Raw genomic sequence first — 18,509 nt, forward strand, 5'->3', positions numbered from 1 at the left:
AATTACTCATTATATATAGAAGTATAATATATATAGAGATCTCAACAGGCCCTTACCGGTCCAGTCCCTTTCACTCATAATGTCCATTAACCCTGGGAATGCGAGATTGTTTTTAGCATTTACCCAAAATGTTTATTGCTACCAGGATATCTTGCACTTGGGCACTTTCCAGGGCTGAAGGTGAAAATAGCTTTTCAGGTTATTGATATGGCTTAAAACCTCAAGGGATGGCTTTAGAAAATACACAGGTAACAGGATTCACATTGATTACACAATTTTGTAAATAATCTAGGGCTGATTTAATTTGGCATCTACGGTAGACTCATGAAGTAAAAATAATCAAATGGCTGAGCTTACTAAAATTTACTTATATTTTTGAATATAAAATATCATAGGGATGTTCTAATTTAAAATTACTAAACCTGCGCCCCTGCAGAAATAAATTTATTTACGATGCTCAGGTGCAATGTCCATATTTGACAAGTAATTTGTATTCCCAGACAAGTACTTCCCAGCTGAATTTGCTCTTTTCCAACACCTCGATTGCTTCCTGGTTGACTTTTCCTTATCAAACAGTCACTTCACTGCCTCCTCTTTTCACTATTTAATTCTTTTGTATGAAAACAAATTAAGAAAGAATTGTTATACCAAGTCAACGGTCAGAGGACCTCTTTAACATCAACATTGGAAGTAATTACACTATCCTCTGTTAAACGCACATGATGACTCATACTCACGTATCAAAAGGAGACTTGAATGTGGAATCGGCCGCATTCTGATAAAAGTTATTTAAGGAATGCGAGATATTGTTGCAAATGAACATATGTATCAGTTAGTGCGCCGTTAACGTCAAGAATATTTACTAGTTTTTGTTTTTTTAATTATTTAAAAACGGATTTTAGGAATCAATAGCAATATTTAGGAAGTAAGACATGCTGTCGCATGTTCTCTGATTAATTCTGTGCATTTTGGTACCTCATTTGTAGTTTGGTTGCGTATAAGTTGAGAAAAAGGTATCTATACAGTATAAATAATATAGAAGATGGACCACCACTATTTGATAGTAATCTGCCATTTTATCACTGATATTGTGTTACCACATAGAAAGAAAATAAATAAGAATTATCAGATTAAAAGAATGAACCAATAACAAAATATTATCTCATGCTCATGAGCGAAAATAAAAACAATATTTCAATAAAATTTATTTCATAAAAACAGTTTTCTTGTAAACTAAAAAGAATAAAATACATTTTCTACGATCGTGACAGGGTCTCTAGAATAATTGCTTCATAAACACCGAAACAAATTGGGAGAATGTTCCAACACAAAAGAAACGCTCAATAAAATTTAGCCAGCCATAGTTCATTTTATTCTGTAGTTTCACTATATTTAGATGTTAACTATGAATTAAGTGTTATAGTGGAACATGTGCCCAATATTTTTCGTTTTATAAGACGGAATTTAATTAGAGAGACAGTCAGGCCCATTTAAAAATTTTTTCCTGCATAGCCCATGAGAAAAGATTTTTTTAATAAAAATTTGTTTTGAAATAGTAGTACTATTTCATGGTCACCATATACGTAGTGCAGCACAGGTCAATTGAACACAACAAAAGAAACTTTTAGAGCATAAAATATTTATACAATAATTATTTATACATTGAATACAAAATGTACGAATTTTTACAATCAGCATTCCAAACACTCAACAGGCAACCACTTAGAACTTTCAAGGGCATCCCAGAGGAGGTAGTCACGGTCACAAAGTTCCTTATTCATCTTCTCCACATCTACTGGTACATCATGTTCTGAAATTTAAGGTTTACATGAGTGCTCTAATAGAATGTAAAAATTATACACTATTTGCATATAGAATTGTAATTGCTAGAATAAAGCATCTTGTTAAAGCTACCATTAACTACACATAGGTATTATCAATTGAAATATACACTGCTCAACATTTTAATAAATAAATATTTTATAATTCCTTTACTGCATGCATGCAATCTATATTTGACAAAATAAAGTTGCACTAACATTGATAGAAGCCTTTCAGCCTCACTTATACTGAATGTGTAATGTTACCTAACAATTAAAAGATTTTTACCAGTGTGAAAATACAATGCAGCAGATGACTTGCAAGCAGGAAAAAAGCCAGGACAAATTTTATCCACCTAAACTCTAGATTATGTAGCACTATGAAATACATACAAAAGTTCTGGGATGTTATATATACGGGAGCCCAGTAAAATGAAGTCCTGCGCTCACAGACATTTCAGCCATTCCCTATCTTATGAGGCCTTTCTACTATGCAAGAAATCCATAATGAAGTCCCATTGAAAAGAAACCGTACATCTAAAATGCCTTTTCTCAATGGGTTTAACCACCCAGACTCAAAACCCCAATTCATTTGAAGAATATGGTAGATGGAAGCATGAGAGGGAAGAAGATAAGTTACGGCACAAACAATCTCCATCATTTAGCCATCCAATCTCCATCATTTAGCCATCCAAGCTGTATACAACTTAGCAAGTAATGCTCGCGCGTCAGCTTTTTGTTTGCTATATTGCAAGATTAATAGCAAAATGCATTTTTTAAAGAATATTAAGATTTAAGCTTAGACTCTTGAGATGAGAGTGAAACATACCTTACCTTAAGTGTCACTTTATTATGAAGTGGCTCTTTGAGAAGACACCCATTTAATATTGACTATGGATTGACCCAAATATTAGTTTACAAAAAAATGATAATTTTACTGGCTGCATTAATTGCGCTTTTCAGAAGCATGAAATTCATCAGTACAATTTGTAATTTTCTGATACAAGTATAGTCATAACGGCAGTGTTTGTGCTTTCAATTCTTTTAAATCCTTTGAAATAGGAGGATTGGAACCTGAACAAGACAGAAAAAGACTAAATAATATCATCCCTTACATTTTCAACGATGATACTGATGTTCAAGTTGCCTAATAAGTCCCTTGCACTCAAATATATTCCCTTTAGATACAGTGCAAAAAAGGGGGAGGACAATAAATGGAAATATAAAGCGTGTAGAGGAAAAACTAACCAACTAGCTCCATGTCTTCCTCCTCCCTGGCAAGTGCTTCCTCATTGGAGACTGTCACCGGAGGTGCTGGATCCACCATATGCTGTTGAGAATGCTGGCTATAGTCCATAGACGTAGGAGGTGCATGCGCAGAACCATCTGATGCACCATTCGCTACTGGAGTTCCTGCTGCCACAGCTCCTTGCCCATAAACGTTGGGATCATAATATCCTTGATGATAGCCCTATTCGAGGGTAAAAACATAGCACTGAATTCAGTTTTCAAACATAAGCTACTCTAGCAAGATCATACAATTTACCAAGAAGGCAATTAAGTTACCAACACAACAGCCAAATGTTCAAGTACCCTACCTTCACTGAACTGTTATAAAACAATATATGTACAGCATCTTGAATTTGCAAATCCAAACTTTCATGACTCATGAATGTTTAAAGCTTACACAAAATATTTACATAGGCTTCGCCGCTCCTGATCGTGTGGCATTAGCTGGTGAGCTCTTGAATTGTAGTGAGCTCATGAAAAAGTAGTACATACTGAGTGCAACTATACTTCAGTTACGGAATTACCATGGTATGTCACACTGTCGATCTGACATTCAATAAAGTTGAATTGGTGCTACAAGAGTCCATACCGGAAAAGGCACCTTCGTCCGACACAGTCGATTGTAGAACAAAATTCAAAACATCAAATTACTTTGCATAATTAGTGAAAAAGTCTTGAGAGACAATTGAAGAAAAGTTTGGGAAACAAGTGTGAGCAAGATAACACTGATGATGCAAGAATTACTTCGGACAGATATTCCAGATTTAATTACTAATGGCTGTCCTGCACATTCTATTACTTTACTGGAAAATGAAGTGAAATCAAAAACAGTCCTCAAAAATATAGTTTAAGCACAGATGATTTTTGGCAACCATCATCGACCCCTTGGATGGTAAAAAGAAAATGACAGGTAGAGGCCATAAATACCCAACTCAACTCGATGGAATTCACCAGAAGAATGTGTCAATACATACATAAAAGTATAATGAAATAAAGACTGAACATGACAACATTCCCACAAATATTGACACCTTCTATGGCAGTCTAATTTACAACAGTCAGTTGTAAATTAGACCATTTTTAAGCAGACAAAGCTAACATCGCTGAAGCTGCACAGTTGTGGTTAGATCTCTATGAAAGTGATGACTTGGAACCATATAAAATTGAGAGAGAGAAGCGAACGGAACAAGCTCTACAGCCAATTCGTTTATTTTAGCTAATTTGTCGAGTCCTATATAAACAGGCAAGAGACTTTTATCAAAGCAAGGAACTAAAGCAGAATAATGGATTATAGGAAGAATTTTCAATTTTTCTTAGGGAGTACATATCCAGGACAATTGTGTTTATGATTCAAGTATTAATTCAACGTGAATTAAAAGTGAAGGTTTCAACAGAATTCAACCCCATTTCAAGATGACAAAAGCCAACAAAGTACAACCCAAGCCGTAGGGCTGTGATATTAATTGCAAGATGGAAAAATTTGAATTGCTAAGAAATAAAATTCTCTTTTTTATCTTGTACATCCTCAACAACAGATAGTGATCCATCACTGAAAAATCAGTTAGTGTTCCTTCCCTATTACAATGATGGCACTGACCAGCAAGAAATGATTGATGAAATGAGATGGTGACCAGTGTATTAACTACTTACATTTTCATAACATATCTTAAGGCACTTAACATGAAAGCTAAATTTTCACTCACCATATATAAAGCATAGTACTCATGTGAATGCACAATGAATAAATGGTTGATTAAAGCGCTACTTAACATGAGTATTGGACGATAAACTTCGAATCGGCTAGTATTAACAATAATAACACAAAAATAGGATAAATCATATTCACTGAGTTGACGGCAAGATTTTAATGCACAAATAGAAATCAAAAAATTATACTTTCCTGCGATTTATACTTTTTTCCCTTTTTCCCCTCAAAACTATAACAGAGAGATGTTAAGAGAGAGACATATATTAAAGCAAAATTGGCCGTCAATCACTAATTTTTGTTGTATAAATCCTCAGTGTTACCAGTGTGTTGTCTGAGGCACACAAAAATAGCTAGACATGCACAGGTGAATCCCTCACCAAATATTTATAGCCTTCACATGCTGCTGACATTTCCCTCACTTTGAAAGCATTCGCATATATCAACTCTCTAGGGTCTCTAGGTTCAGTAAAAATAAATGGGATCAAAAAAAACATTTTTCTATAAAGCTGCATCAGTATTTTGAATCATTAACCATTACTTAACTAAGGGGTTATTCCATTCAAATTAATGTTGGAAGTTTGATGTCACCATATTGGATATTTCTCAAAAACATGTACATTCTAGACCCATACAAATAACTAAAAAATTGGCCACTTATTTTTTTCTAAAAAATTTTCATGAAGCAACAGTCAGTTAAAAAAAAAACAATCAAAAATGTCCATCACAGAATACTATGGGAAAAGACAAATTTCAAAATGCAGGAATTTGTACCTATGCATCGATTTTCAAATTGCACTAATTTGGACAAAAGAGAGACTAGGATGTTGAATTTTTATTTTGGATTAACATCTCACGATTACAAGTTATAAGTAAGAAAAAAGTTTTACACTGAATGAGAAGTGTTATATTAACTTCAGGAGTGTTTAAAAAACACAAAATTGAGCCAACTTTGACAATTTTTTCACAGCCACGAAAAATTCTTTAAAAACAAATATTTTAGATCTCTGATACTGTGAAAACGATGAAGTTGGGAATAATAAATAGTGGATTAAAGCATCTTGGGGTTGCGTTCATGCTTTGTCGTCTGTTCCATGTCAAATGGAGCTTAAAAGGCAGAATAGGTGTACAAGATGAAGAGGCAAAATAAACTAAAGAGTGGGTGATGAGGGAAATGGGATGGGGGAGTTGAGAAAGATGATGGTTATTATTTCCCATCATTTTGGACCTATGTGCTGTATCTCCATACGTATGGTGTCTTGACTCCTACTTTCACTGAAACACTATGCATGCAGGTCAGCAATAACCATGGTTACGGATAAAATATTGTGTCATGTTCACAAGCATTTTTCTTGAAATGACTACACACAGATATCTGGTGCCATTCTCACCTGCCAGGCTCCATAGTTCTGCCAATAGGGGTCATAGTATTGCTGTTGAGGTTGGCTATAATCAGTCGAAGCGGGTGCGGCAGTAGCAGTTGAGCCCACTGCTGCAGTTCCTGTTGGTGTCGCTGGCGCTGTGGAGCCAGTTGGTGTTGTGACAGCATGTGTGGTCGTTCCAGCACTGCAATTTTCAGGGATATGGGCTGACATGCTCTTAACATTCAAAGTTTCGCAGGAAAAGCTCAAATTATCAGAATTGCTATATCAAAAAAATCACGTAAAAGTTTTAGTTATGAAGGCCTTTGCAAGTCAATAAATGGGATTAAACTTAAAATGGTGACATAAATAAATTCAACTATTGTAATCATGGAAGGTAAAAATTATGATCAAAAAATCTTTTTGAAAACTCCATAGATTATAATTTTTAATTGTTAACAGTTTCTTTGATTTTGATATCTCACAATAATTCTTCCAACTGAATTATTCACAAATACAATTGATTTTAAATGCAACCCTTTTGAATACAACACACCTTTCATGTGCTCAGGAATTTTTCCCTGATATCTTAAAAATGATTAAGTGGTACATATTACTTTGATTACTTACTTTTTTCCCTTGAGAGTGAATGTATCAACAAAAACAACATCCCATTGCCCAGGGTATCATAATCATGATTCATATTGAAAAAGAATCATTAATGAATTATTCATCCTGGCTACTTTGCCACAAGAATTTATTTAATGGTACTACTAGTTAATCCTCTCTCCAGCATGTTAGGGTCCTAACTACATCTATAAAACTAAGGCTAAAATCAAAAATTTATGAAATGATACTGAGTCAATGTAAGGAGTATAAGGTACGTACATTGAGAGTGAGGCTGTGTTTGGTTTGACATGTTGCGTATGGATGGTGAGAATTCTCGTCATTTTTTTCCCGATCGTTCCGGACGGATGACGAAGATTCTCGTCATTTTGGCGCATCAATCTAAACAATTTTAAAGTGTATCGCAAGCGAATACGTATTGTCGAATACGTATGAATCTTCGTCATCCGTCCGGAACGTTCAGGGAAAAAATTACAAGAATTCTCGCCATCCGTACGCAACGTGTTAATGTAAAAAAAGTCCATGATTTTGATATTATCACAACCTATTTCAGATTTAAAAAATACAATCACTGTGAGAAAACTGTTCAATAATGCAATTATTATGAATATAAATAGCGCACATAATTACAAACCAAGGGTTATTTCCAGTTAGATATGTAGTTTAAGTTATACGTAATTAAAATCCATGCAAACAATGGGGTGCTCTCATTAAATTAAAAAGGTAATTCTTTTACATGCCTAGATAAGTAAGTTAGTTATTAACGTATGCGAAATATGACTTCATAATTCTCAATACTTTTGTTGCTACAGAGCTTCAAAGTTAGCAAAAATTACTAAATTCTTTCGCGCTACAAGAACGCACTGTGACGTCAGAATGAAATTAAGCAGTTTTGCTCCATGGCAATAACAAAACAATAACGTCAATAACAAACATCTACAATGATACTGATTCATAACTTAAAGGGTTTGTGGAAACAGTTGTGAATAGTTTAATAGTTTTACAATGCATGTATGGTGCAATGGTTGACTCAGACTTCAAAAAGACGCATTCTGGGAACATTCTGAAGGTAGATTAATTTAGTAATTTTCTAATACTGTGGAAATCGCTGTAGCTATGGATAATGAAAAAGTAATAAGAGCTATTTGTCAAGACTGTACTGCATCTTCCAGTATGCATACATTCTTTAAACCTGTCAATTATTCAAAATAAATATTTCACATTGTAACACCTAATTTTGAGTGGTTTGTTTTGGTATTTGGTGTGACGTAATACAAGCAATAATAAGCAGCAGAGGTGGAGTGAGGTAATTGTTGGGATTGTTGACGGCGCGAGAGGAGATGAAGAGGGGGGGGTCGGATTGTGATAGTTATGGCGGACGGGTGTTCCCTCGCTCCCGAGTATGTATTATTTAAAGTGAAATAAAATGTTTGAAAGTAACGTGAAAACGAAGTGAAATTAATTGAAACGTTACAACATGACTGATGATTTAACATACAAAAATATAAAATGTACTGAGAGATAATGGGTTTTCTAAAACTGGGACAAATAGTCTACTCTCTACTGGCACCACGTAAACGTATTGTTCACTGGACTCTGACGTCACAACCAGCCAACATGGAGATGGGTCGTTTGGAGCACAAGATTCAAAGACAATTTTCAAATTGAATTTTACGAATAATACGCACGTTAGAGAAGAACTGCTTTCATTGTAATTTTCAGCACAAAGGATATTTTTCTATCGCATAGTCATCCATTTTCAATCGAATTCCCCATTTGGATTCATTTCATTACCACATTCATCAGTGAGCCCATGCACTGTGTCTGTTGGATCCTAATGCAGCTTAATCTCTAAACAACATACATTACCTCGAAAAAAAAAAAAACCATTCATTAAGTTTTCAATGGAAATATATGGTCCTAACATGGAGGCGATTGGGGAAAAGAAACCTGGACAGGCGGTTCCAGTTTTTCCTCAACGGGAGAAACGAATTAACTGCCAACCATTAGGAAATGGGTAAATTGGGTGAAAGACAGATCTTTTTCAGCTAATATTTATCTCGTTGGATACAGAGTAAATGCAAATTCAGTAAACACCTTTGGCAATGGTATGTCATGCTTTAAGTGACTGATGGGTGGGCTACTGATAGAAGTGTCCCCAAACTTAAATTCTTGAAATGCAAGATGGCCATGGGAAAGGAACTTGCTGATTTACCCGGAATGTGTGAAATCACGTGTCTACTTGACTTCATACATTCATTCAAAATATGCAAGTCTATGGTGAGCTCTTTTTTCTCCTATCCAATCAACACTCAGGTCGAATCACTGACCAAGTGAGAGTGAGTTAATCGAACATCCATGCTGTAATCTTTGCGCATTAAGATCAATGAAAATATGAGAGAATTTTAACACCAAAACTATGCTTCACATCCTTCAGGAAAACATAAAAAATTTCATGGCTCATAGTAGTAATACCACAATGAGGCAATAAAAAAGTTAATGTACAAACCTAATGCAATGGTTTTACATGCAACAGAAAAATCAGAATTCATAAACTTTAAATACTTCCAAAAAGAACCGGCACTTTGTATCACCTCATGAACAGCTAAAGGTCTAGATCAATCATAAATAATGAAACACTGAATTAGTACAGAAACATTGACTCATTATGAAGGTCTAGGAAAATAGCATACCTGGGGGAATGATATCTATGAGGTTTGGGGACAGCATTGCTAATCTTAATTGCTTTTGTTCCCAATCCCGTGTGTCCATTCATCTCGGTGAGGCAACGCTTCTGTTCATCCTCTTGAGCAAAGCGGATAAAACCGTAACCCTTGCTAAACCCACTAGCATCCAGTATAACTGCAAATGCAACAAACAACATTATGATTAAACTGAAGTACAATAATTAAAGACACAAAAAACACAAACAGAAGGCATTCTACCAGTATCACAATATTTATTAATAGATAGGCAAAATTCATGCTATTAATACCACTGACACCATCTTCTGCATAATAGCCATCTTCATTATTATTAGTAACTCCTTTAATATCCTAATTAATTATCAATAAATGACAATACAATTAAAAATATATACTTGTATCACATTAAGCGTCCAACTTGTTAACATAAGAACATCAGAAATTCATCAATTTGAACTGTGGCTTATTACTGCGCGTGGAATTGGAAGTTCAAAAATAACTGATATTGACAACTTCAAAGCAGTAATTGGCAAGAGAGAAGGAAATTCATAACAAATTCACATGAGTTTTAATTTTATTCAATATAATTCAGGTCACTTTTTGCCAATTTCTTCTTACAAAAATATAAGACAGGATGAGCTAATTTTTCATTCAGAGATACTGATGTATGATTAAGTTTACAGCCAACACGCACTCATGCAGGTAGGAAAATCAAACCTTAAATGCTTAAATAAGATACTAAAACACTTCATTTTTTCATTTTAAACACAAGGAATTAATGAATTGTATTCAAGTAGGTATACAGAGGAGAATCTCATTCTAGTAAGTAAGACATATAGCAAGAACCGTGATATAACGACTGATTAGTAGTGTACATCCATGAGACCTATACATAAGTAACATATACGTACATAGGGCGAGGCTTAGAAGTCTCTCTCATGGTATGGCTTCTGCTATACGAAGTAATTGAATTCTAAGAGCAGTACATAACTTGTTAACATGACAGTAAATAGGGGTCATTCATTTACCCGTGATGGTGGATATATTTCTCTGAAAACTGGTTTATGACGTTTATTTTGCCAGCCATTGAGGTCTAACCATCACAAATACAGTATGTACTTGTGTAACTCCATTGATTAAATCACGAGGCATATCTTCACTAAATATTATATGCATGAGGGGAAAAAGTCTTTGTAAAATATCCATGACATTAAGCCAGCATATCTTTGTACGAGGAGAAGACTAAGTGAGGGAGCCCTGCTGCCTGTTGTCAATTGGGGACATTTTCGAGAGCTCACCCAGGTGGCACATACAAAGGACAATCAAATAACGTTTTTCTATCAGTATTGTGAGTAAACTACTAGTGGGGACGCAAAATGTGCTATGTCCACATATTGAATTGTTAGAGCATCCCATAATTATTAAAGCCATAGGGTGTATCAACAACTTGTCTAGGTCACACAGCCGACTCCATGCCTCCTCATCAGTGTGACTGCCAACACGTTATACCATTCAAAACCAGTCCATGATACTCACTCACATCTCATTATTAGAACATCAATTTAATTTACCACTTCTTATTTCTTGAAGCAAAACTCTTGAAGTCGATAATTCATGCCTTATAAATAAAGGATGCTAACAGAGTGCTGCTTCAGGCATGAAAAACATGTCGAGGTGCACAAGTTATTCAATAGAAATCCCTGACATATTATTCGTGATATTGCAGTGTTCTCTAATGTTTTTCTTCTCCCCAAATGCACGGAATGGAATGGGTTGAAGTATCTATGCAGTTAAACGACAGTGGAGAGTGACGGTGTGGATAAAAAATTAGTTGTGCCAGGTTTGTGCCAAGGATAGGTTAGACCAGCCTACAAATCGTTGATAGGAAAATACTAGTCGATATTAGTCTTCACCTTTCACAGCCACTGATCTCTGCCGTCGAACGTTTAAAAAAAATGTGTTCTGCCTGTTCCCCTCCTGTGTGAATTAGCTTTTGTCACAAAAGAAAATAAATGAAACAGCAGCAGCATCCTATCGAGGAAAATTAAGTATTTGGACCTGGAAACCAAACTTAAAATAGAACATGAGTGAGAAAGTGATGTCTTCATACACGGATTTCAGAAGACATTTCCATGTCAGATTGCCTGGGTCATTTTCAATCATGAAGAACAAAAAGAAAAGCATGAGCATCAGTGATTGATGACAATGAGCAATGGCTCAGGACCCTTAATGCTCAAGTAAGTGCACTGCCCTGAAGACATACACTTCATAAAAATGAGTAGTAGCTGGGTAATTTTAGAGGTATTGGCCAGCTTTTTTCTCTTTACAGCCCATTAAATGAGGGAGCTGTCAATCATTCTCAAGTGTTTTGCAATGCTTTCCAGGAAAACACAACGAAAGAAAACAATCCTAGTTTGCAACTTGGTTATTTTGGGTGCAACTTGTTGAGTAAGATGAAACTTGGGCACCATATATTTTGTGTAACATTTACAACAGCTCGTAACTGGTTAAGGAATACTGTGAATTTGGTATGCCTATGGTTTGAATGGAAACTTTAAACCATGTACATGACTGTATTTCTGTATGGTGAAAATTGCGCGAATATAATAGAATAATCATAGTAAGATGCATATCCTAATACAGCCTATGCAGTCCCCAGTTCCACACACTCTTGTTCGGAAAAAACAAGAGGATTAATTACACAGGATGCTGATTTGATTACCATTACATTCCTTCATATTTAATGTAGTAAGATCTGGAATCGCAGAAGATATCAAATCAAGGTAAGAGAGAGGAATGATGCAATATGAAATAAAATTGTGAGGAAACAAATATAAGTCAATTAAAAAAATATGGTAAGAAATTCTGTTTATCCTAAAGGAACAGCGAAAGGCAGTCATTAAAGGTAAAATACAGAAATTATAAACTCAAACATAATATCAACCACAAAGGCATCAAAGAGCAATGGGAGCATTTTACCAACCGATACTACATTAAAACAAAATTTCTGATAATTTATCAATGCATAAAATATTGATGGATTCTGGAATAAAGGTAGCATGATTTAAAAAGACCACCATTTAATAAACACCACCACATTATCCACCTCATAATAAAGACTAGCCTAGGTAAGAATTACCATTCTTGAGAAATAGATTGAATTAGTTTTAACACATATTTGCTATAATACTAATGCCAGATATATAATAAGACAAAAAGACAACAAGAAATTGAGAAAGCAAAAGAACGATGTAACAGGTATCTTATAGTTATAGCTCTGAAAATCTTGCTTCACCTAAATAGTATCTGTCACTGAATATTTCACAGAGATATATCATCGAAAAGCTCTTTTTAACCTAAATATTTAATGTAGTCAAGATGGAACAAGATAAATGGATGGATAAAATGTTTACTAATAATCAGAACCCAGTCCAGTTGTCCCAATAGACATAAATAGTCCTTCCATCTACAATTTAACTACTATTTCATTTGACCACCAACATACTAATAAAAGAATTAAAATTGATTTCTCCCCGAAAGCCTTCTATAACCCTATCACGACAAAAGGAAATATTTTAATGGATAATATGAACTGCAAAAAATTGAAGGGCAACAGCATAATACTCATGCTCACCCACTCTCCTCCAAGAGAATCATTGGGACGGATGGGAAAAAAGCACGTAATCATTACGAAAATGAATTAGATGAAACCAATAGTATTTATTTGTCAGAGGTCTGGACGGATGGAGGACTTATGGCGGAATGCAACAACTATACTCCGATAGCGGTTCAAAAATAATGCGAAAAGTTGGTCAGGCAAATTTGTCATTTCGACGAAGCCCTCGAGAACTTTACACACCAACAATGTGAGTGGTAAATAAAACAAATTTAGTTATATTTAAACAAAACAAAAGTATTTAAATAATACAAAAAAGGTTTAACACTACTCGCAAGCAGTGCATTCACTCAAGGTTGTCAAGTACATCCACTTAATGAAAATATAAAATTTACCTTTGGCGGTTCGAATAGATGGATACTTGGAAGCAAACGTTCTATATAGGGTGTAGTCATCCACATCGGAACTAAGGTCACCAACCCAAAGGGAGAATTCTCGGTCTTGAGGTGGTCTCCCAGTTGTACTCGCGTGGTTAAGTTTGAACCTGACAGGCTGCAAACATGAGTCAAAAGAATGATGACATCAAGGTCAATTATTCGTCCACATACATGAAAAAGTGAAATATTTTACACCTGAAAAATACTAGCTGTAAAAAAAAAGAGCACAATCCCAATGTCATTCACGATTAATGCCGATTCTGTTACCTAAGTATACGACTTACTGGATTACTGTTAGGGATAACTTTGCCGTTCAATTTGTGCATGGCGTTCAACGCCGCTTCGTCTGTGATAAAATGTACAAAACAATACCCAGCAGGCTCTCCCGAATACTTATTTCTCATAATCTTCACACTTTGAGGGTCCTCTCCGAGCTTCTGAAAGGCTGTCTTAACAAACGTCTCATTCATGTACGACTCCAACTAAAATAAATCAATGGGACACTGAAGCAAACAATTATGGGATAACCACTCAAACCTTCAAAAGTAAAAGTCATAACGTACCCCACCCATCCATAATTGACAGTGTATTGCACCAGTAGCAGCCATTTGAATATTAAGTGTTCTATTAAATACGTCAAGAAAATGAATGAATAAATACAATCTAGAAAAAAAACGTTTAACGGAGTTTTCACAAATATCAGCAGCCCTCACCCAAATTTTCACAATCCGAAAGATCTTTCGATTCGAGGGTACAAATACGGCAAGCCGAAACTTGTGCAAACCATTCACAAATTTGTCACCAAAACACAACAAATCACTGCGACTCAACAATTCCAAACAATTCGCTAAGCCGACGGTCGCCGACGAGTAGCTGGCGTCTCATACCAGGATGCACCGCGGCACAATGGACATGCGGGACATGCGCGCGATGTGCTTTCGACGTAAAAAAAGAAGTACGAAATTCGAGTGAAAACCTTCTTGCTTCTTCTCGGCAAGGAGCTTGTCAAGGCCCTTATATACGGTACGGGCCATGGAGCTTGTAAATATCATAAATATCGAGAACTCAGGATGAATATCTTCACGGATGCCCAAATGTTACGGTGTAACGTTCACCAATATAGTTTATATGACAAAGTATTGCATACAATATTTATGGTCATAGTAAGTACCAAGAACCTGATAGGGTTATTGGTAAGTACCACGGTCTTAGAATATGATAAGTACTGTCAAGGCTGACCCTCACTATTGAGATTGGAGGACGTTATTTTTGCACCGATGGGAAACAGTCACACTCACCTCACGCCGTCATATCGATGAATTCTTTCTATGCATATGACTTTAAATGATAGATTTTTTAAAATTTACTTATTTGTTGTGCTAGCAGTAATGGAATAACATGCAAAAATTCACCGTCGCCACTTGAAAAAAGAAAGCCTTGTCGTTAGAATCGGGGGAGCAGGTACATTTTTAGCCTTTTTAAGATGAAGAGGCAAAACTCAAAGGCAAGTATTTCAGTGACAACGACAACGAATGAAATAAAACAGTTCACAAGAATCTCAAAGAATATTAATATCTGTCCCCGGAAAACCACAGCCGTAAACAAGCGTCGTGCATCAACTGTCAAATCACACACTAAAAGAACAACGCGATCACGGTTGCGATGTCACAGCAACATCCATTCTATTTTTTCACTCCTTTTTGCCTGTATGTTCTTTTTAACGTACAGGGCATAAAAATTCTTATTCTGATTACATCAGGTAGCAGACGTTTACCTTTGACGATAATTAAAGCAACAATGGACTCACGAGCACTTGGTAACCATATAGTCAATATCGAATCAATCAATGAAGAATATTATATAGAATTCCATTATGATGGCTACCTCATGAAATGTAACTCCGGTAACTTGTCGCGTGATGAATTTTCCTATGGTAGTCCCAGGTTTCTCTTGAATGGTGCCGTGTGTGTAAGTTCACTAGAATTCAAAACTTTGCCTCGAACTTCTATCAGATAAGGAGAAAGTGGCTGAATTTTCACCTTGTAATGGTATAAATTGAGAAATATTTCAGACAGCAAGTTAGGTGAAAATAGTTAAGTAGAATTGCATGATTGATATGGGTAAGTAGCGATGTATCTTTGAAAGATGTAAATGCAATGTACACATACAAAGACATAACTTTATCCATGTCCTGCATTTTAGCAAAAAGAAGGCCCCTTAGGACCCCACGTAGGATTTCACAAGAAGAGTTGGAAGAAAATTTGATGGATATTGGTGGAAACCTTGAAAGGCCTGATCCAGCATATTTTGTTAGGAAAAGGAGCGGTCTTGGTATCTTGGCCTTGTATGTGGGAATAGCAATGCTCATTGGCAAGGAATTTACTCAGTTATCAATTTTTTGTCCTAGTGAACCGTATGATTTAGGGGTCAAACGTGAATGTTATGACCAGAACTAATTTGATATTTGTGATCCAACATGCTGGTTAGTGAATACTTTCTTTCTAGATAACAGTGAAATAGCAATAATTTTTATGAGCCAAACTGTTGATATTTCACTTATACCTATCATTCATACGTAGGTTACCCTTCAGAAATAAATGCAGGCGTATTGTGTTGATCTCTGGTACGTTATCATCTGCGATTGATGAACTGTATCCTACCCTGGTCTATCAAATTTTGAGGGAGGATTTTATACAGTTAAAACAGGAAACTATAAATTGAATGATAGAGCCATACTGAACAAGATTTTTAAAAATCAACAGAATATACAGTAAAAACTATTGTTCTGGTACACTCCAGTAGTGCCATGGTGATCTAAATAGGATAGGACTACAATGATTAAAAGATAGGACTAACATGGACTTCTTCAGAAAGGTCCTGCAGGAAGTAAAAAGTCTGCTAGTTACTCTTATTGGGGAAATTTTCCGAATTTAGATCTCTATCCAACATTTTATTCATAGCAAAAGTAGTTTTAGTGCTGCCATGGATTATTCTGAATCAATCAGAAGGTGCCTTAGCTATCAGACATACAGCAGGGCCTGACAGGAGTTGTGCAATTTCCACATTTACAATTTTGCATACACATTTACGTTTGCAATTTTACACACACACAAATTGTCTGTGATTAGCACACTAGACATCTTCGCCGGGAGTTATCCGCATTCTTTTCAATGCATTGACCTATTCTGTTTTGAATGACATGCTGGGGTATGTCATTTTTCCCAGGAAATCCAGCATGTGTGCACCGATATTTATGCCCAATGTCATCAGGCTTGGTACCTTTCATCATTTCTTGCCTCAGTAAAATTTTTACAATCTCAGACTGGAATTCTGAGGAGTTACCTCACCCGTGACCATGGTGTAAAATTGCCACGCATTTACCATTGCACTATTGAGCCCATTTATGAACAGAGGCCACCACCATTTTTTGCCCTTTACCTGGATACGGTAACATGCAACAGAATTACCGTGGAAATCTACCCCTCCCATACCCCAATTGTAATCATTGGTGACATATGGTTGCGGATTCAGTTCGCTTTTCTTCAGCCTCTGGTTATACCTTTTCATCCTTACAATGGATTCAATATTCCCATTGTTAGAAGCAACAGTGATGACAGAATTATCACGCCATCGAACTATTAGAAGATGTTTTGACATGTCAAAATCTCCTTTAGGTTTTATTGCTAAATTCCTCAAAGCCATTAGTGGGCAGTTTCCCGTAGGGTTTTCTCTCACTGTTCCCGTTGCAAAATAGCCTTTTTCACTAAGAGTTGCTAGTAGACTGTAACTGGTGAAGAAATAATCAAAATACAAAGCATGACTTTTTGGAGACTTACAAAAATTCAATAAATTTAGAACAACCCTTTCTCCTAGTAGTAAAGAATTATCACGTCCTGGTTCGGCTCCTTACAATGGCAAAAGCTGACAGAGATAGCCTGTTGTTGAGGCTAGACACCACAATTTATAGCCAAATCTAATTGGTTTCCCATGGATGAACAATTTAGCTGAGTGCCGCCTGTGATGTGGAACTATTTGTTCAAAAAAATTCCAAACTGAATGAAATTTTTGTTTAGTCTATTGAGAAAAGGTCTGACTTTCAAAAACTTATCACTTTTGTCTAGTTGAGAATTATCGGACAGGTGTAGATATTTTTTAATTTTATCAAATCTATTCCGCTTCATGCATTGCCTTTTGATTGGGATAGACATATCCTCTTGGTTTTCCCAGTACAACTTAACGCATGGTAATGTATGGTACCCCGACAGTTAGGATCCCGATGAATTTTTTTAAATCTGCAATACTCAGGGTAAACATATGGTTATTTTCCTCCTTGGCATATTCATTTGAAGAGTTCAAAATTAATTCAAGTCATTCATTTCTGAGGAATAAGTAAAAGATCTCAATTAATACTGAGTAATGAGAGTTTCTATCGCTTTTTGCTCACAGAAATTTGGGGCTCGAACGGAAGTAGACTCAATTTTTTCCCATTTAGGAGAACCCGTTTGCTTTTCATGTCTTTTCGCTGGGCTTGCGCATATACTGGATGACTGTTCTTTAGATTCTTCTGGAGTAAACTGTGACTTACCTTGTACTGCATTTGAAATTATTACACAAGTCCCAGAAATGTCTGAAGGCAGGGGAATACTGCCGTCATTTATAACTATCTCCTCATCGTCCATATAAAGGAGAGACTAGAGGAACACTCCACCTTCTATCATAAGTAATCCTGCAGCAATTAAATCGTTTCTCAACCTCTCATTCCACAGTCTCTAAAATTGAATACATTGAAAGCTGAATTCAATGTCTACTAAGTAACACATTCAACGACATGGGAACGACCTTGCTCTATATTGGTCCCGCATAGGTGCACAACTAAGTGACAAAGTCTAATCTAAAATTTGTACCGACGACCATCATGGAATTTCAATTGCCATTCACCTATGACTTT

General features: G+C 35.8%; 2 protein-coding genes across 5 annotated transcripts in view; one reads left to right on the forward strand and one right to left on the reverse strand.

The window, feature by feature from the left end:
* Window positions 1-1,622: 1,622 nt before the first annotated feature.
* LOC124155512 (tRNA selenocysteine 1-associated protein 1) lies at window positions 1,623-14,473 on the reverse strand. 3 transcript variants are annotated; one of them, XM_046529396.1, is made up of 8 exons: window positions 14,275-14,473; window positions 14,125-14,185; window positions 13,846-14,043; window positions 13,520-13,676; window positions 9,497-9,665; window positions 6,207-6,459; window positions 3,069-3,291; window positions 1,623-1,810 (listed from the first exon to the last, which is right to left on the reverse strand). In XM_046529396.1, the coding sequence occupies exons 2-8, from the start codon at window positions 14,167-14,169 to the stop codon at window positions 1,692-1,694; spliced, it is 1,164 nt and encodes a 387-aa protein (XP_046385352.1). In that variant the 5' UTR covers window positions 14,170-14,185; window positions 14,275-14,473; the 3' UTR covers window positions 1,623-1,691. The 3 variants fall into 3 exon arrangements, with proteins under 3 accessions (XP_046385352.1, XP_046385369.1, XP_046385361.1); XM_046529413.1 differs by having other exon boundaries at window positions 6,207-6,381; window positions 14,275-14,470; XM_046529405.1 differs by lacking the exon at window positions 14,125-14,185 and having other exon boundaries at window positions 14,275-14,472.
* Window positions 14,474-15,431: 958 nt separating this feature from the next.
* The window catches only part of LOC124155524 (SUN domain-containing protein 3-like), a 35,048-nt gene continuing 31,970 nt past the window's right edge, over window positions 15,432-18,509 (forward strand). The window contains exons 1-2 of one of the 2 annotated variants that reach the window (XM_046529425.1): window positions 15,432-15,681; window positions 15,764-15,931. In XM_046529425.1, coding sequence (XP_046385381.1) covers window positions 15,669-15,681; window positions 15,764-15,931 — 181 coding nt within the window. In that variant the 5' untranslated portion in view covers window positions 15,432-15,668. The other variant, XM_046529434.1, reaches the window with a different exon arrangement.

Source organism: Ischnura elegans, chromosome 1 (assembly GCF_921293095.1).
Source record: "Ischnura elegans chromosome 1, ioIscEleg1.1, whole genome shotgun sequence".
NCBI lineage: Eukaryota > Metazoa > Arthropoda > Insecta > Odonata > Coenagrionidae > Ischnura > Ischnura elegans.

Excerpts from the sequence above, each read along its gene's own strand:
- LOC124155512 (XM_046529396.1), bottom strand. The coding sequence starts at position 14,169 with ATGGCTGCTACTGGTGCAATACACTGTCAATTATGGATGGGTGGG. Across the intron at positions 3,292-6,206 it reads AGAACTATGGAGCCTGGCAG|GGCTATCATCAAGGATATTA; the intron begins GTGAGAATGGCA and ends ACCCTCGAATAG. Across the intron at positions 1,811-3,068 it reads GGAAGACATGGAGCTAGTTG|AACATGATGTACCAGTAGAT; the intron begins GTTAGTTTTTCC and ends CTTAAATTTCAG.